The sequence below is a fragment of the Aotus nancymaae genome, unplaced genomic scaffold (genome assembly GCF_030222135.1).
Source record: "Aotus nancymaae isolate 86718 unplaced genomic scaffold, 86718_ANA_hifiasm-v0.15.2.pri h1tg000108l, whole genome shotgun sequence".
In the NCBI taxonomy this organism is placed as follows: domain Eukaryota; kingdom Metazoa; phylum Chordata; class Mammalia; order Primates; family Aotidae; genus Aotus; species Aotus nancymaae.
In genome coordinates, this window is record NW_026988523.1 from 31,466,670 (window position 1) to 31,483,689 (window position 17,020).

The 17,020-nt window shown below is 50.5% G+C and overlaps 1 protein-coding gene across 1 annotated transcript; it reads right to left on the minus strand.

Annotated features, from left to right (window-relative positions):
- Positions 1-5,819: 5,819 nt before the first annotated feature.
- On the minus strand, positions 5,820-13,650 carry THEM5 (thioesterase superfamily member 5). Its single transcript, XM_012462741.2, has 6 exons — positions 13,023-13,650; positions 11,838-12,039; positions 10,176-10,311; positions 6,800-6,910; positions 6,356-6,480; positions 5,820-6,039 (listed from the first exon to the last, which is right to left on the minus strand). The coding sequence occupies exons 1-6, from the start codon at positions 13,143-13,145 to the stop codon at positions 5,996-5,998; spliced, it is 741 nt and encodes a 246-aa protein (XP_012318164.2). The 5' UTR covers positions 13,146-13,650; the 3' UTR covers positions 5,820-5,995.
- Positions 13,651-17,020: the final 3,370 nt, after the last annotated feature.

Genomic DNA, 17,020 nt, shown 5'->3' on the forward strand with positions numbered 1-17,020 from the left:
CCCAGCAGCTGGGACATTTTCCCTTTCCAAGACTCCTACCTACCTAGCTGGCCTTACCCAAGGCTGACACTCCCAGCCTGGCTATGGGGCCTTGCCTGAGAGGCTCTCACCTCTGTGGATTTCTACCCTGTGCCTGTTTCTCTTAGACAGTGACCTCAGCAGAGAAGTGATGGGATGCATTTAATCTATTTTAGTATGGAAACTCAAACACAACTGTTTAATTTTTCTTCCTTTTCTTTTTTCTCTTTAGGCCAGTCAAATGAAGCAGCGGGAGTGGAGACGGAGAAAAGAAATCTGCAACTGGCCGTGATCGATTAGCTGTAAACGCTGTTGCCCTCGGACCAGCCTCTTCCTTTTCCTGACTGCATAGGAAGGATGGAATGTGTTTCCTTCCTTCTTCTGGGAGTGTTTGAATGAAGATTAGACTCTCCTTGACCATGAATGAAGAGCAACCAGTTTTTTAGTATACGGTACTTTAGACTCTGGGCTAGAGTGTAGATATCACGGGCACTGTGAAAGCACAGGAGAAAAGGTTTTTATGTGGATATACGGGAGAGGAAATAGTTGATTGTCATAAGCTTTTGGGCTATGGCCTCCAGTACATCTGTAGCTTTTAGAAGGCACTGGATCGAGGCCCTTCAAATCCATGTCCACCTATCCTTTGCCCATCATTTGGGAGTGATGGCTTAGGAAGCACGTGGTCTAGGTACTGGAGAGGGAGCCTGACCCTCCTACCTCACCACTGTTGCTGAATTTGTGCACAACTCTCTGACCTGGTTCCATGTCACAAAGGGTTTCATTCCTTCTGATTTCCTGAATACCCAGCTCCTGCCCTGGATCCTGGAACCCTAGTATGTGCCTGAAGCTGAATATTTTACTTGCCAGAGTAAGAGTTTTTACATAGACTCTTTCATCTCCTACTGGCCCTCCTCTCAAACTGAGGCAGCGGCTGCTGGCTACTCACCAAACCCATTTTACTTTCTTGTTTCTTTCTTTCTCTTTCTTTCTCTCTCTCTCTTTTTCTTTCTTTCTTCCTTCCTTCTTCTTCTTTCTCTTTCTTTCTTTTTCTTTCTTTCTCTCTCTTCCTTCCTTCCTTCCTTTCTTCTTCTTCTTCTTTCTTTCTTTCTTTTTTTTTTTTGAGATGGAGTTTCGCTCTTGTTACCCAGGCTGGAGTGCAATGGCGCGATCTCGGCTCACCGCAACCTCCGCCTCCTGGGTTCAGGCAATTCTCCCGCCTCAGCCTCCTGAGTAGCTGGGATTACAGGCACGTGCCACCATGCCCAGCTAATTTTTTGTATTTTTAGTAGAGACGGGGTTTCACCATGTTGACCAGGATGGTCTCGATCTCTTGACCTCGTGATCCACTTGCCTCAGCCTCCCAAAGTGCTAGGATTACAGGCGTGAGCCACCGCGCCCGGCCTTCTTCTTTCTTTCTTTCTTTCTTCTTTCTTTTTCTTTCGTCATCTTCTTTTTTGTGTGTGAGTCTCACTCTGTCACCAAGACTAGAGTGCAGTGGTGTGATCTCAGCTCACTGCAGCCTCTGCCTCCCAGGTTCAAATGATTCTCCCACCTTACCCTCCTGAGTTGCTGGGATTACAGGCGTGATTACAGGCGTGTGCCACCACACCCAGCTAAGTTTTGTATTTTTTGGTAGAGATGGGGGTTTCACTATGTTGGCCAGGCTAATCTCAAACTCCTGGCCTCAAGTGATCCACCCGCCTCAGCCTCCCAAAGTGCTGGGATTACAGGCGTGAGCCACCATGCCTGGCCCCCTATTTTACTTTCTTCTCCAACATGTAGTTAGAATGAAAACATGTTGAAGGGATGATGGCATTAGAAAATTCCCATGCCACTATCACAGTAATAATTTCCTTAGGCAAGAATGATCAATAAAAGCTAAAATTAATGGGCAAAAGTATGATGAGAAACAGGGTATTTATACAATCTCAAAGTATCTCCCAGTAAGATACTTATTAAGAAGATAAAAATAGTAATTTTCAGTGGAGAAATATGGCAGACACCACAGCAATCAACTGATCAAAGGGAACATTGGCATGAATGGGACAAATGAGCATCACGTTGCTCTTGTCATGAAGCACTGAGAAGGCCACAGCATTGCTTCTGAAATATTGCTGACGAAAATGCACGACTTCAATCTAGTTATGAGGAAACCCTGGAGAAATCCAAACCTTGGAACACTCACAAAACAACCAACTTGCACTCTGAGAAACATGTCAGTGGACTGGATTCCAAACAGCGGCTTGTGCCTGTAATTTTAGTACTTCGGGAGGCCAAGGTAGGAGGATCACTTGAGGCCAGCAGTTTGAGATCAGCCTGGGCAACATAGAGAAACCCCATCTATACAAAAAATAAAAAAATAAGAAATTAGCTGAGCGTGGTGGCATGCGTCTGTAGTCCCGTTTACTTGGGAGGCTGAGGCGAGAGGATCTCTCGAGCCCAGAAGTTTGAAGCTGCAGTGATCTATGATCACGTCACTGCACTCCGCCCTGGGCAACAGAGCAGGACCCTGTCTCTAAAAAAAGAAATTGAGAAAAAAAAAAAACAGGTCAAAGTCATGAAAGACAAAGAAAGAGGAACTGTTTCGAATGAAAGGGGATTGAAAAAACATGACACCTGCAAGGCGCCGTGGCTCACGCCTGTAATCCCAGCACTTTGGGAGGCCGAGGCGGGCCGATCACTAGGTCGGGAGACCAAGACCATCCTGGCTAACATGGTGAAACCCCATCTCTACTAAAAATAAAAAAAAATTAGCCAGCCGTGGTGGCACACGCTGTAATCCCAGCTACTCTGGAGGCTGAGGCCGGAGAATCGCTTGAACCTTAAAGGCAGAGGTTACAGTGAGCCAAGATTTCACCACTGTACTCCAGCCTGGGCAACAGAGCGAGACTCTGTCTCAAAAAAAAAGAAAAAGAAAGAAACATGACAACTGAATGTGACATATGATTCTGAATTGGATCCTGAACCCTAAAAACGATATTAGTGGGCAACTGGCAAAATCTGAATCAAGTTTGTAGATTACAAAAAAAAAAAAAAAAAAAAGACAAAAAACACATAGTTAGACCATATTTTCTAACCAGTCTTCTTTGCAGTTTGGTGGGGCCTTGTGACTGCGTTCTGGCCGATGGAACCACCTGGGGGCCTGACCCAGAACATCTCCCTTGTGGATTCTCTCATCTGGCAACCGGATGCCAACACCGAGGGTGATTTTGGAAGTCGTGTATTGGAGATAACAAAGCTTTGGTCAGCCAGGTTCCTGAATGACTCCTAGACACCACTGGCTGAACTTTATGTGAGTGAGAAATACATTCTATTTGAAGATATGGGTTAAGCTATGGAGATTTAAAGACTTATCTGTTTTAACATTTGGTTTTACCATACCTAATAACAAAGTCCTTTATGATATGGCCCTGGAAGTTCTCATTCTTTGCCTTTAAACCTTCCCTAATCTTAACCTCTGTCTGAACATCCCCTCCACCTACTAGCCTCAGTGGAATTCTGGCAGTCTCAAGACAGGACGTCTCTTTCTTATAGCCCCCTCTCTGGAAGCTGGTCCCGTCCTTCTCCTCCCCAGGCTTAGAGGAGCTACAGACTTCTCCTGGGTAGCCATTGCCTCCTCCATTGTTCCTCTTCCTCACAGCAAATCTTTTGTCCTTAGAAATGTGTACCAGCCATCTTGCTCTCTTTCCTCCCCTTCCACTGTTCTCACCTGACTCATCCACCATTGCCCTTGGGTTTTGCCAGCTGGCTCCCACCTTCCTCTCTCCTAAGGTTGGTGCCACTCCAGACACCTGTTTTCTACCGGCAGCTGGGCACTCAAGCATGTCTTGGCCACACATGTACCTGGTACCTGTTTTCCTGATCCCTACAGCGGCTTTTCCAAACCATCCCCCTTCCTCCAGACCTCTCTTTCCCCACTGATGGCCTTGCCTTCCATGTCACTGAGAAAGCTGAAGCACTCTGAGTTGAATCCCCTCAACTTCCTGTCCCGATCTACACTCTACCTCCTTCCTTTTGGTCTCAGTCATGCTGACGCTCTCCCATGGCTTCCAAGACAGCTGTAAGACAGCCGCTCCGTTAGAGGGCGCCCCCGTCTTTCTCCTAAAGGTTTCAGCCTCTCTCCACTAGCAATTTATAATACCCTTAAATATCTTTCCTTGAATAACAACAACATTCCTAGAAAGAAGCATCTACATTCATTTCCTCATTCCCTGTTCATATTTTCATCCACTGTAATCTGGATTTTTCTCCCACCTCCTAAAATTGCTCTGGCAAAGGAAACCACATTTTCTTCACGACCAAATCCAAAGGCTTCTTTTTAATTTTATTATGTGCTGATTTATTTTATTTTCCTACTGTTTTGCTTTTTGTAGAGATGGAGGCCTCACTTTGTTGCCCAGGCTGGTCTCAAACTCTTGGCCTCAAGCAATCCTCCCGCCTCGGCCTCCCAAAGTGTTGGGATTACAGATGCGAGCCACTGCACCTGGCTCAAAGGCTTCTTTTTAATTCTCATCTTCCTTGCCTTCTTGTCAGCATTTGCTACTGCTGGCCTCTTCCTCTGAAGGATGGTCATGGCTGTCCTGTTCTCAGCCTCCATAGTGGATCCTTGGTCTTCTATCCCAACTTGAAGTCTCAGTGTGACCTAAGGTTCGGGTTCTATATTTGACCTCTTTTCTTCTTCCCTCCCTCCCATTTCCCCTCCCTCCTCACCTCTGTCACTTCCCTTGCCTCCTCCTCACTTTCACTCTGCATAAGGCACTCCCAGGGGCTTCAGGTCACATTTCATATTGACTCACAGTTTGAATCAGTAACTCATCTCTCCTGAGCCCCACAGCACCATATCCACGTCCCTGCTGGCACCCGCCACATGGTACAACTTCCATGGGCACTTCAAGCTCGATGCATGTAAAACTGAGCTCATTCTTTACCCCCACCTCTTTCTGTATTTCCAGTGATAATCACCTGGAAACCTGTCAGCCAGAAACTTGGAGTCATCCTAGAGAGCTCTCCTTCACAGATCCACACTGTACAACTGGTGGCAAAATCCTGCACTTGCTGTATTTGTAACATTTTCCCATACCTCTCAGCGCTGAGGCCCTGACCCCTGCAAGCCCTTACTGTCTGGTGTAAAGCCTGCAGGGCTCTCCTGACCGGTGCTCCTGCCTTCAGTCTTGCTGACGCCTTACTGCCACTGAGTCATCTTTCTAAATAACAAATCTCTGTCACTTCCCAGCGCAAGCCCTTTAGAGGCTCCCTGTTGCCTGCAAGACAAAGTTCCAGCTCTCCAGCAGGGATTATGAAGCCTTCCCCTGGCTTGCTCCTGCCCTGCCCACCTTCTCTTTCCCTAAACGCCTGCCCTCCTCAACACCTTGCTCTTCTCCAAAGTCCCTGTGCACTTTCACCTCTGCACTTTGTCTGACTTTCCCTCTGCCTGAGATATCCTCTCCTCCCCTACCTGCCTGGTGAACAACACTTAACTTTTGAGACAGTTCAGGAAGAGCTTCTTCTAGAAGGCGTTTTCTGATTGCTTTCGTGGAGTAAAATTGCCCTCTCCTCCCCTTGGGATGACACTGCACTCATGATGGAAGGCAGGGTGGGCGTGGGAGAAGTGTGATGGGGCACTCTGTGCATTTGGCCCCTGGCCCCCACATTGCGCATCTTGAGTTTGGGGTCCTGTCTGTCACTGCTGGGTGCCTGGTGCCTCACTCAGTGCCTGGCACCTGGCAGGTACTCGGTAAGTCTTTTCAGTTGGTGCTGAATGGGAAGGTGGGTATGTGGGATGCCCTGGAAAGATTTTGATTTCCAACCATAGAAAGGCCCTGGGCCGAGAATGGGGCTGTGAGACTTTATTAACTCAGAGAAAAGAGCCCTTTCCCTCGCCTCACCAACTGCTTCTTGAGGACCCCTCCCTGCTCTGTGGTGGGTCCCGGGCAGGCAGGAGAAGCAGTGAGAGTTTTTCCTGCAGGCACAGTGACTGTCACTGGGACGACGACTCTTCCAGCTGCAGCTGAAGGAAGACACCTGCAAGAGAAAGGTGAGCTGAGCTGCAAGAGCTGCACTGAGACGGCAGGAGACGGATGGGCACTCTGAGCATGTGGCACCAAACTACCCATTACCTGGGTGCTGTCCTTTCAGGACAGGTTGTATAACTCATACAGAAAAAAACCCTAGTCCTACTCTCCCTCAGTTCGTCTATCTCCAGTAGGTGCCCTATCCCACCCTAAAGAAGACGGACTGCAGCTTGGGGTGAATCCTTGGCATCTTTCCTTCTTCCTGTTTGTTCTGGGGGTGGGTGGTGGCAGGATGGGGCCTGGGGTTGGGCTGGGGGCTTCTTTACCTGAGGACTTGGCATAGACTGTCTTCTGGTCTCTGCTCTGGGCGATGCAGGACATGTAAATCTTCTGGTCTTCGATCTTTTCCACTTCTATGTCCATTACAACCAGAGAGCCCACGGGGATCAAGCTGGGAGAGGAGGCAGCTTAGCCCATCTCTTATGTGAACCCGGCCCCCCACCCCGTCACCCTCTGTGTCTTCTTCCCTCTCTTCATTCCTCCCTGCCTCGAGGTCTCATGAGTGGCCCTGGGCTCAGGGCCTTTTTGTCAGCTCCCAAACGTTGGACAGCAGAGGCTGCGTCCTGGCCAGGGACTAGAGGAACTGCTTGGGAGTGGGCTGGGAAGGAGAGTGGCAGGCAGGGCTCCCATATCCCAGCTGCCGAGGATGGCCACTCCCAGGGATGAAAAGGGCTGTGACTTTGGCCAGTGCCCCAAGGGCCCTTACTTACTTTTTGAACCTGATGTTGAGGCTTTGTGTGAGCAGTCCCTGTCCAGCCAGGTAGGCAATTTTAGAAAAGGCCTCGTCCATCATGGCAGCCAGGGACCCGCCGTGGGCAAACCTGGGGGTAGGGGTGGGGTGAGGAGCAAGGTCTGGGCTGGGGCCGCTGGGTGGACCCCCACACTGGGCCTTTCCTCCCTCCTGTGGTGACCCCGCCTCTCCCTTTCCCTAGACCCTTCCAAACACAGACCTTCAGCCTCAGGGCAGACAAATAGGAAAGGAAACAGCTGCATCCCATCTGATCAAATCCATCAAAATCAGCTGAGCTTTTCACTTTTGCTTCGGCATGTGTTTGTAGCCACTGATACAACTATTCTATTTCATCAGCGAAAACTGCTTTTTCCTGATAAAGTTAATAGAAAAGCTTTTCTGATTCATTACCTAATTGCTGGCCACAATTGCCATAATTTGGAAGGATGTGCATACACGGGAAATGAAAAAGTCCCTGAACTTTTTGACTCAGTCTTCGAGGCACAGCCCTGGGCTGTTTCTCACCTTACCAGTCCGTACAGTCAGTGCGGGGCCCACATGTCAAGATAAGTAAATGTGAAACATAACTTATGACCTATCAAGGGGCTGGCATGACAGACTTGTGAGCAGTGTTGCCACAGAAAGCAGAGAACCCACTTCAGCAGGCTCATTGCTGAAATTGAGCTGAAATGCTCAAATGCTGCAGACATTTGCTTTATTTAGAATGCCTAGAATGGCTGGGTGCAGTGGCTCATGCCTGTAATCCCAGCACTTTGGGAGGCTGAGGTGGGTGGATCACTTGAGGTCAGGAGTTCCAGTCTAACGTGGCCATCATGGTGAAACCTCATCTCTACTAAAAAATACAAAAACGAAATTGGTGTGGTGGCAAGTGCCTGTAACTCAGCTACTCGAGAGGCTGAGACATGAGAATCGTTTGAACCTGGTGAGTGGAGGTTGCAGTGAGCCAAGATTGCACCGCTGTGCTCCAGCCTGGTGCCTGGCAATAGAACAAGACTCCGTCTAAAAAAAAAAAAACCTGGGCGCAGTGACTCACGCCTGTAATCCCAGCACTTTGGGAGGCTGAGGTGGGTGCATCGCCTGAGGTCAGGAGTTCAAGACCACCCTGGCCAACATGGAGAAGCCCCATCTCTTAAAAAAAAAAAAGCATAACAGGGGCCGGGCGCAGTGGCTCACGCCTGTAATCCCAGCACTTTGGGAGGCCAAGGCGGGTGGATCACGAGGTCAAGAGATCGAGACCATCCTGGTCAACATGGTGAAATCCCGTCTCTACTAAAAATACAAAAAATTAGCTGGGCATGGTGGTGAGTGCCTGTAATCCCAGCTACTCAGGAGGCTGAGGCAGGAGAATTGCCTGAACCCAGGAGGCGGAGGTTGCGGTGAGCCGAGATCGCGCCATTACACTCCAGCCTGGGTAAAAGAGCAAAACTCCGTCTCAAAAAAAAAAAAAAAAAGCATTAACATGTTCATTCTTGCTTGTGCAAGCTTCATATTAGCTACTTCATGGATGGCTAATCTGGGGAAAATAGAAAGGCACCCAATTTTAGAATTCCAATAGCACCAAACGGATTTGAGTTCCTGATTTTCAAAACCACAGTCCCAATTCTCCACAGACCCAGATCAGCTGTCCATGCTCTACTGCCATGGGTTACTCTCCTGCTCCTGTGACCAGTGGCTTTCCCATACCCTTCCTTCCCTGCTTCTTCTGTGGAGAAAGCTGGAGGTCACGCAGCCACACTCACCCAGTTGGACTCCTTGCCTCATTGCTCACTGCGTGTTCGATCTTGAGCAAATTGCTAAATCTTTCTGAGCCTTAGTTTTTCCACCACGAATTGTGAATAAGAATAATTTTGATCTCAGCGGATTAAATAAAAGTTTGCAAACATAATTTACACACTTCGTAGGCACTGCCCTCTCTGCCTCCCAAAGTGCTTGAAAGAGAGTGAAAGGAGTTGGTGTCAAAGAACTCGAACCCAACTCTCTCCTTCTTGTCCTCACTGGCCAGGCTGGGGACCCACTGGTCGGTATGTGGATCCGCAGAGTAGCTCTTGGTCAGTGAGTAACTCCTCCTTCCCACTCCCCATGGTCTGGGGCCTGGTGGATACCAATCTCTTCTCTGGACCTCCCCAACCCCTCAATCCACTGACTGGCCTCAGTGTTGGATGGCCCTCCTCTGCCTCTTTGGCCTCACCTCCTTCAGCCCCTAAATAAAAGTCAACCATGCTTCAGAAGAGGGGGTGGGTCCATGGCCTGGGCAGGGTTCTCAGCAATTCTTCACATCCTAATCGAAATCTTTACACACGGATTGTTCACTACTATCTGCATGTCCTAGTGTGTGGAGCAGTGTCCCGGTGGAGGACTCCTTTGGGATGACCAGGGTGACTGAGGGCCGCAGCTGGCATCCACAGCCTCTGGAGGCCCTGACATCTATTTAGCAGTCTGGGTTCTATTTCACCCCAGCTCAGCCCCTCTCAGGCCTCAGGACCCTACAGCCGCTCCTGCCCTCTCTTGTCTCTCTTTCCTTTGCAGGAGCTCCAGCGCCACCTCTAGCTTTCAGTGACTGTCTGGAGCAGGCATAGGGATGGTGGAGAAGGGGGACAACCATGAACTCGGTGGCCCAGGGCCAGTCTGTGGACACATTTATGCCCAGTGTGCATTCCTCCCTAGGTCTGTTCCGAGTCTGGAGGCAGCAGAGTGCAGTGGGGAGAAGAGTGGACTTGGAATCTCACCTCCCAGAGTCGAGTCCTGGATCTGACTTTGATTGCTGGTGCTGCCTTGGGCAAGTTACTTTAGCTGTGAGCACCTCCATTTCCCCATGAGTAGAACCTGGGTTTTGGATGGGCAGTGTCTGATACTGTACTGTGCTTTATGTTCATGAGCGTACACACACAGGCCCATAATATCATGTCTCTGGTCACCCTGGCAGGTAGACATTATTGCCCCAGATTTCAGGTAAGAAGACTAAAGACCAGGGGTCAGATTGCTTGCTCGGAGTCCCACAGCCAGCAGCAGCCGAGCAGGACAGGAAGTCAGAGTCTAGATTCCAGATCTTGCCCTCTTCCAAGTGTACCACTTTCTTCTCAAAGTGGCCTTGTAGGTCTTTTGTCTGGAAAAGTTTGAGACTTTGATGAGGAGCCCTTATCTGCACAGTGGGAACTGGGCCAGATAACGCTGTATGTCCTTCCAGGCCTGGTATTGTGAGGCTGAAGCCCATGCCCCACACTCCCATCCTCACCCCTTAGAGAAAGATACAGACTCCAGGGCCAGCCTGGTGGGTGCTGAACCTGCCTTGCTGAGCCAAGCCCAGGAGGCGGCCAAGGTTCTACCGGTGACCTTACCCTGGGGGACCCTCCAGGTAGGGGCCTGGTTGGAAAAGACAGACCGACTTCTTGGGTGGGTGGAAAAAGATGACATACTCATAGCCTTGTCCATCCACTTGGATGCACCTGGTGAAGATGCGCCAGTCACCTTTGCCTGGGGAGAGAGAAGCAGTGTCACAGCCAGAAAAGGAAGGTGTGGTCAGGAGGCAGCACCGTTTGGTTGAGTCTTGCCTCTGGTACAAGATTAAGGAGAGAGAACCAGAAGACACTAGGTCCACCCCCAGGGAGCCTTCCCTCTGGGAGCAGAGGCAGTTGCTGTCCTCACAGAGCCTTTCTGTCTAGGGGAGAGACACGCAGGAAGTGTCCTAGCTGAGAGTGGAGATAGGATCAGGGCTAGGGCAAGACTTTAGACCATAAGCATTGAAAACTGAAAATGTGGCCGGGCGCGGTGGCTCACACCTGTAATCCTAGCACTTTGGGAGGCCGAGGTGGGTGGATCACCTGAGGTCAGGAGTTCAAGACCAGCCTGGCCATCATGGTGAAACCCCATCTTTAAAAAAAAAAAAAAAAAAGAAAAAGAAAATTGAAAATGTAATTATGTAATCCACATATAATTCAAAAGAATAATACTAAACAGTAAAATGAGAGCAGAAAATCCATCCACGTCCTGATTTTTTTTCCAAGACAACTACCACTACCACATCCTTTTTTAGAAGTACCAAATTCTTTTTTTTTTTCTGGGAGATGAAGTCTTGCTGTGTTACCCAGGCTGGAGTGCAATGGCACAACCTTGGCTCACTGCAACCTCCGCCTCCCGGGTTCAAGCTATTCTTCCTGCCTCAGCCTCTGGAGTAGCTGGGATTACAGATGCCTGCTACCACGCCCAGCTGATTTTTGTATTTTTGGCAGAGACAGGGTTTCACCATTTGGCCAGGCTGGTCTCGGACTCCTGACCTCAAGTGATCCACCTGCCTCGACCTCCCAAAGTGCTGGGATTACAGGCGTGAGCCACCGTGCCCGGCCAGTAGTACCAAATTCTTTTTAAAAAATTATTGGTTGGTATCCCTGCTTTGTTTGTGCCATAAACCCAAGGGTAGTTGTCCCCTGTACCACTCATTCATCACTGGGCAGGAAGAGCACATATGTGACTGAGAGAGACAGGAAGATACACATGCGTGCGTGCACACACACACACACACACACAGACACACACACGAAGGTGGAAGCTCTATATCATTAGGAACCAATGGGTCTTTCAGGAGTGCTGCTCCAGACCCCACAGAGCAGGGATGGTGTGCAAGGCCTGCAGTGGAGGGGGTGTGGCATCCAAGGGCTTTCATGGGATTGGAGGGGAAAGCTTGGGATGAGGCTTGATAGGGAGGAGCAGCCAGTGAGAAGTCAGGGCGGGAGCTGGGCTAGCTGTCTTCCAGTGGGGACATGCTTGGTTGGGAGCAAAGGTGGGCCCAGCAGCGTGTGGTGTGTCAGATGGGAGGAGGGGAGCTGGAGACCTGAGAGGTCACCCTGCCTGCCTGTTGCCTGGGGCTGCAGCGTGAGGGGTGGAGTTGGACAGCAGGAAGAACTGGGCTGAGAACTGGAAGGTTGCCTGTGAAGTTGCTTCTGAGAGTCTTAGAACACAGGGAAGGGTGGCTGGGGTGTGTGTGCTCACGGTCCTGGCCTTACCCGAGGAAACTTCCAGTCCAGACGGGAGCTTGAATCCCCGTATGTGGTCTCTGTTGGACTTGTAGGAGGGCAACTTGACCCACCCACTAGACTTGGTTTTCTCCAGAAATTCTTGGTACAGGCTCAGCATGTCTGAACACCAGCTGGCATTGGGAAGGGCATAATCCTTCAAATCTGTCTTCTCTGAGCAAAATCTTGAGACCTGGGCAGGAAAAATCAGAAGGACGAGACAGCGTCCTGGAGAGGGGCTGCTGCCTGAGCTCGGGACTTCTAAACAGCTGTTCCTGGGTGCTGGGGCTTCTCAATCCCTTCTGCCAGAGGAGAATCGATCCAAGGGAAAGGGCCCATCTTCCCTGCAGGGGGTTTGGGGACCCCTGTGGGTAGCAGGACACAGGGACAAAGAGCAAAGGAAGGGCGGGCAGTAAGTGGGGCCGGAGATGATGGGCATGTTGCTCAATGCGGTGTGTTACCCTTGTCCTGCTTAAAACCTGTGAGCAGCTCTGTAAAGCCGACAACTGCTCATGTCAGTCTCACTGTACAGATGGGGAAACTGAGGGAATATGGCCAAGGTTGGCAAGCATCTGACTGTGAGAGCTGGTGGTTGCACCAGACACTGTCTCCTCTGCAGGGCAGGGTCACGGTTGTGGAGGACCACTCTAGTCACCCTGCCTCAGGGACGACTCCAGCTCTGCCCGCTGCTGTGGGCCTGCCTGGGCAGGGTGGCGCCTTTGAGACACATGTGGCTCCCACAGAGGTGTGGTGCCACGTATGGGGCACAGACTATGTGCCCGTTTGTGTGACATAAGGAAGTCCTCTGTAGCGTCACCTGCTCACACACCAGTCACAACTGGGCAGCATGCAAGCTGCTTGCCAACACCATAGAGAGGGTCCTCTGTCTGGGGGTACCCCAGCTTTGCTGCAATAGTCTGAGTCCCATAGGAGGAAAGCGATTTGTTGGTGGCCACACAAGGTTCAGAGCAGGATGCAGGTCTCCTGGTGGTTTTAGTTCAGAATCAGGGCCACTTGGTATCCCAAGGCACCTTCCCTTTGCCAAATCAAATAGCTCCTCCAAATACTGCCTGCCTACCCTGGCCGTGGGCTGGGAAGAGGAGATCTGGGGTGCTCCTTAAGCCCTAGACTCTTGGGAAAAGGCTGCCCATCTGGCTGAGCTGGGAACTCACTCACCAGAGAGTCTGTGGAGGATCCAAATGCTGACGCAGGGTTGAGTCTGGGCAGGATACGGGGGGCCCCAAGAAGTTCTCTGTGGTGGCCGAGTCTTGCCACGACCTGGAAGCCTCTCCTTATCATGGCCAAGTGCAAGGATTGGGTCCTGCTTGGACGGAGGGTCTCGGCTGACTCCTAAGGGGTGCTTGAGCTGCACTTGGGGCCGCTTCTCTCCCTTCGGTCGCAGGCTTTCTTTCGGAGAGCTAGGCAAGGCTAGGTTAGCATGCTGCAACACGCTGTGTATGTTCCCTGCCTTTAACTGGGCCCAGGACCCTACCCAGTGCTTGGGGAGGGGCAGATGTTGTTGGGCATGAAGAGGCAGCAGGACTGGCTTGAGTTGCGAAAGGAGTGGGAGTGAAACAGCACATAAGCAAGTAGCATGGGGTACACAGAGCCTTGGAGAGCTGCCTGGGGTTCCGAGGGAAAATCCAAGAGCATTTCCAGAAAGGTAAGGAAAGCTCATTTCTTGATTGGAGGGTGCTGGCGGAGTGTTTGTGGCATATGCTGCAGTGCATACCTGACTCTGAAAACTCTGGTATGATTTTGAGACTCAGAAAACCAACTCACAGCCTTAGACGCCTCCTTTTTTTTTTTTGAGATGCAGTTTTGCTCAGTCACCCAGGCTGGAGTGCAATGGCGAAATCTCGGCTCACTGCAAACTCTGCCTCCTGGGTTCAAGTGATTTTTCTGCCTCAACCTCCGGAGTAGTTGGGATTGCAGGCGCACACCACCACGCCCAGCTAATTTTTGTATTTTTTTTAAGTAGAGATGGGGTTTCACCATGTTGGCCAGGCTGGTCTCAAACTCCGGACCTCGGGTGATCCTCCCACCTTGGCCTCCCAAAGTGCTGGGATTACAGGCATGAGCCACTGTGCCTGGCCTGAACCAGTTTTTTTTTTTTTTTTTTTAAATCGATTCAGGCTCTTGGTCTAAGCAAAGATATTTGAATTGGTTGCCATCTCCAGATAAGTAGGGAGATCCAGCAGCAGTCATCTTCAGCCCTGGGCTGCAGCTGTTGCTATGGCTGGTACCTTGTGCCTGTGGCTTGCCCAGGCCTCCCTGGCACTTGGTGTCCCTTGATTTCCTGGGTCCATCCTTGATCTGGAAGGATAGACTTGAGGAGAACATAGGATAGAAAAGAAAAATCATAGGAAGGATAGGAGAACTGGAGAGGAGTCAGAGAAAAGGCAAGTGGGGAGCAGGAGGGGCTCCTCAGGTGGACCTGACAGCTGAAAGCTGGTCCCAGCAAGGTGATCCCAGGACGAAAGGGCTGTCCTCCTAGGAAGAGTCAGTAGGGCTGGTCGCAGTGGCTCACGCCTGTAATCCCAGCACTTTGAGAGTCCGAGGCAGGCAGATCACCTGAGGTTGGGAGTTTGAGACCAGTCTGACCAACATGGAGAAACATCATTTCTACTAAAAATACAAAATTAGCCGGGCATGGTGGCACATGCCTGTAGTCCCAGCTACTTAGGATGCTGAGGCAAGAGAATGGCTTGAACCTGGGAGGCAAAGGTTGCGGTGAACTGAGATTGCACCATTGCACTGGCAACAAGAGCAAAACTCCATCACCCACACACACAAAAAGTCAGTAGGTGGCTGGGTGCAGTAGCTCATGCCTGTAATTCCAGCATTTTGGGAGGCTGAAGTGGGAGGATCGCTTGAGCCCAGGAGTTCAAGACTAGCCTGGACAACATAGTGAGACCCTGATTCTACAAAAAAGAAAAAAATTAGCTGGGCGTGGTGGTGTGCACCTGTGGTCCCAGCTACTCAGGTGGCTGAGGCAGGAGGATCACTTTAGCCCAGGAGTTTGAGGCTATAGTAAGCCCAGATTGTGCCAGGGCACTGCAGCCTGGGTGACAGAGTGAGACCCTGTCTCAATTAAAAGAAAACAAAGTCAGTAGTTGAACCTGGAAAAGGAAATTGCTGTTTCACTGGCTGAGGGCCACTTGGGAGCTGGGTCGTCCTCCAGCCACTTCCCCTTGTGATCCCAGTGGGGTCTGAATCTCTTATTGCCTCCTATGTTGGTTGTTCAATGATTTTTGGTTAACTTGACTTTCAAATACTTACATAATTATGATTATGTCACTTTTGCTCTCAGCCTTGCCACATACTAGTTACATTTGTTCCCTGTATAACTTTGTTTTCTTGAGTGGATGATCACCAAGGTTCAGCTGGATGATGTGGTCCAGGGGAAAACAGGGGAAGGGAAGGAGCTGGCGGGTGGTTGAGGTCAACCTTCACTTCCTTGCTAGGAGGGAAGAGTGTCCAGGAGGGAGAAAATAAAAGAGACGAGGCTCTGGTGCTGACTGTGATACTGCAGAGCATCTCTGGTTGGATCAAGGGCTTGACAGTGAAAGGAATTAGGATATCTGAGAAGAACGTCCATAGCTGATGGTGCAACCATGGGCGTGGCCCCGAATTAGGCTGGCCGGAGGAGCATGAAGGAGGTTTCCAAGGCCATGTAGGAAAAGAAAGACTAGGATTATTGAGAAAGTGCTCCTTTCCCCCTTTCCACTCCTCCTTCCACCATTCCACACCTCTTGTGGGTACTTCCTGCAACACGGAGCCCTTCCTGGATATGGGCCAGTGGTCGGCTCTCCAGGGAGGTGGAAAGCTGCCCAGCTAATACTTTGAATGGGTTTTGTGACAACATGAACTTCAGCCCTAGCCCGTCTCCTCCTGTATGAATTTAGCTCAGAGAAAATAAAGAAAATTCAGCCCAGAGACAAGACAGCCTCTCTTCAGGCCTGGGGTCTCTGGAGAAACAATCGGAAAAAAGAGGAAGCCAGTGCCCGTTAAGTGTAGCTGAGAACTGCTGAGTTTTGGTTTCGCGTGCTGCTGGCCTGGTTCATTTCCAGCTTGGGACCCATGGGTGGACGTTGAGTTCGGAAGCTTCTCTTCCTGGGGTATGACCTGTGCCCAGAAGCCAGTCCTATGCCTGATCTGCCCGTGGTCCGCAACAGAACCGCAGTGGTATGTGGACAAACACACAACAGTCTTACCTGGGACTGGGGTAGGTCGGGGGAGCTCTGATGTGTAGTGTTTGCCCATTTCCGCAGTGTAAACATTCCCATGGTGGCTGATTTCTAGCTGTCAATATGAAGTCACTGTGCAGTTAGGAGGAGGTGAGCCCAGTCAGCCTTTGTAAACCAGTAGGACCCGGCTCCAGCATACCACTGTGTGAGGAATCTCTTTGGCTCGGAGTGAAAGAGCAGGAGTAACCAAGGCCTTGGTGGGTTCAACACAACAGCTCTTGGTCCCAGATTTAAACTCACTTGTACCTCTCTATCTTTTGGAGTTTCCTTCCCTTGTAAGGCTGACTATGGCGTACCCAGTCTCCCCAGCTTGTCCTCTTTGTTGCCCCTCCAAACAAATTCAGAGGACATGTTTTGTTCAAAGACATTTATTGTTAACCACTAAGAGGAAACAGGAAGATGATTAACATTCCCAGGTATCTCTCAAAGTCCTCCATGTCATGGGTAGCCCTGGGGGCCCTTCTCAGCTCACCTTGGACATGTGCTGAGCTCCCCTTATGTGGACTGACTGGTCCCCTGCGGGATGGTGGGGCTCCCAGCACTTTGGAATGGTGCTGTCTGGGCTGAATCCCATCTGGCCAATCTGGATGAGGAAAGACCTTTTCTAGACATCAGATCCCGCCTGAAGATTCAGCCCCGCAGGCTTACCATGGGCAACTTCTGGAGAGCAACTCCTGCTGAGGCTGCCCTGCCTCAGGAAAGCCGAGTTCCTTGACTTGCAGAGCTAAGGGTCAGAGGCAAGCTGGGCAGGAGGAGCTGTGCCTAATAGGGGTGGTGGGCAGACCCAAGGGGACTTGGGGGCAACTCTGGCCTCACTCTATGTGGGAGTTACCTTGATATAGGCCCAGCTGCCGGCACCTCTGCTTTTTCAAGAAAAGCTGGTGCCAATCTAGACTTGTATGTGAAAACTCCTAATCTTTAGAT

What these genes read in the sequence shown, in the direction of transcription:
- THEM5 (XM_012462741.2), bottom strand. Translation starts at nt 13,145, where the DNA reads ATGATAAGGAGAGGCTTCCAGGTCGTGGCAAGACTCGGCCACCACAGA. An exon ending in GATCCTCCACAGACTCTCTG is followed by an intron (nt 12,040 to 13,022) that starts GTGAGTGAGTTC and finishes TTTCCTGCCCAG; the next exon opens with GTCTCAAGATTTTGCTCAGA. An exon ending in CTCAACATCAGGTTCAAAAA is followed by an intron (nt 6,481 to 6,799) that starts GTAAGTAAGGGC and finishes CTCCTCTCCCAG; the next exon opens with CTTGATCCCCGTGGGCTCTC.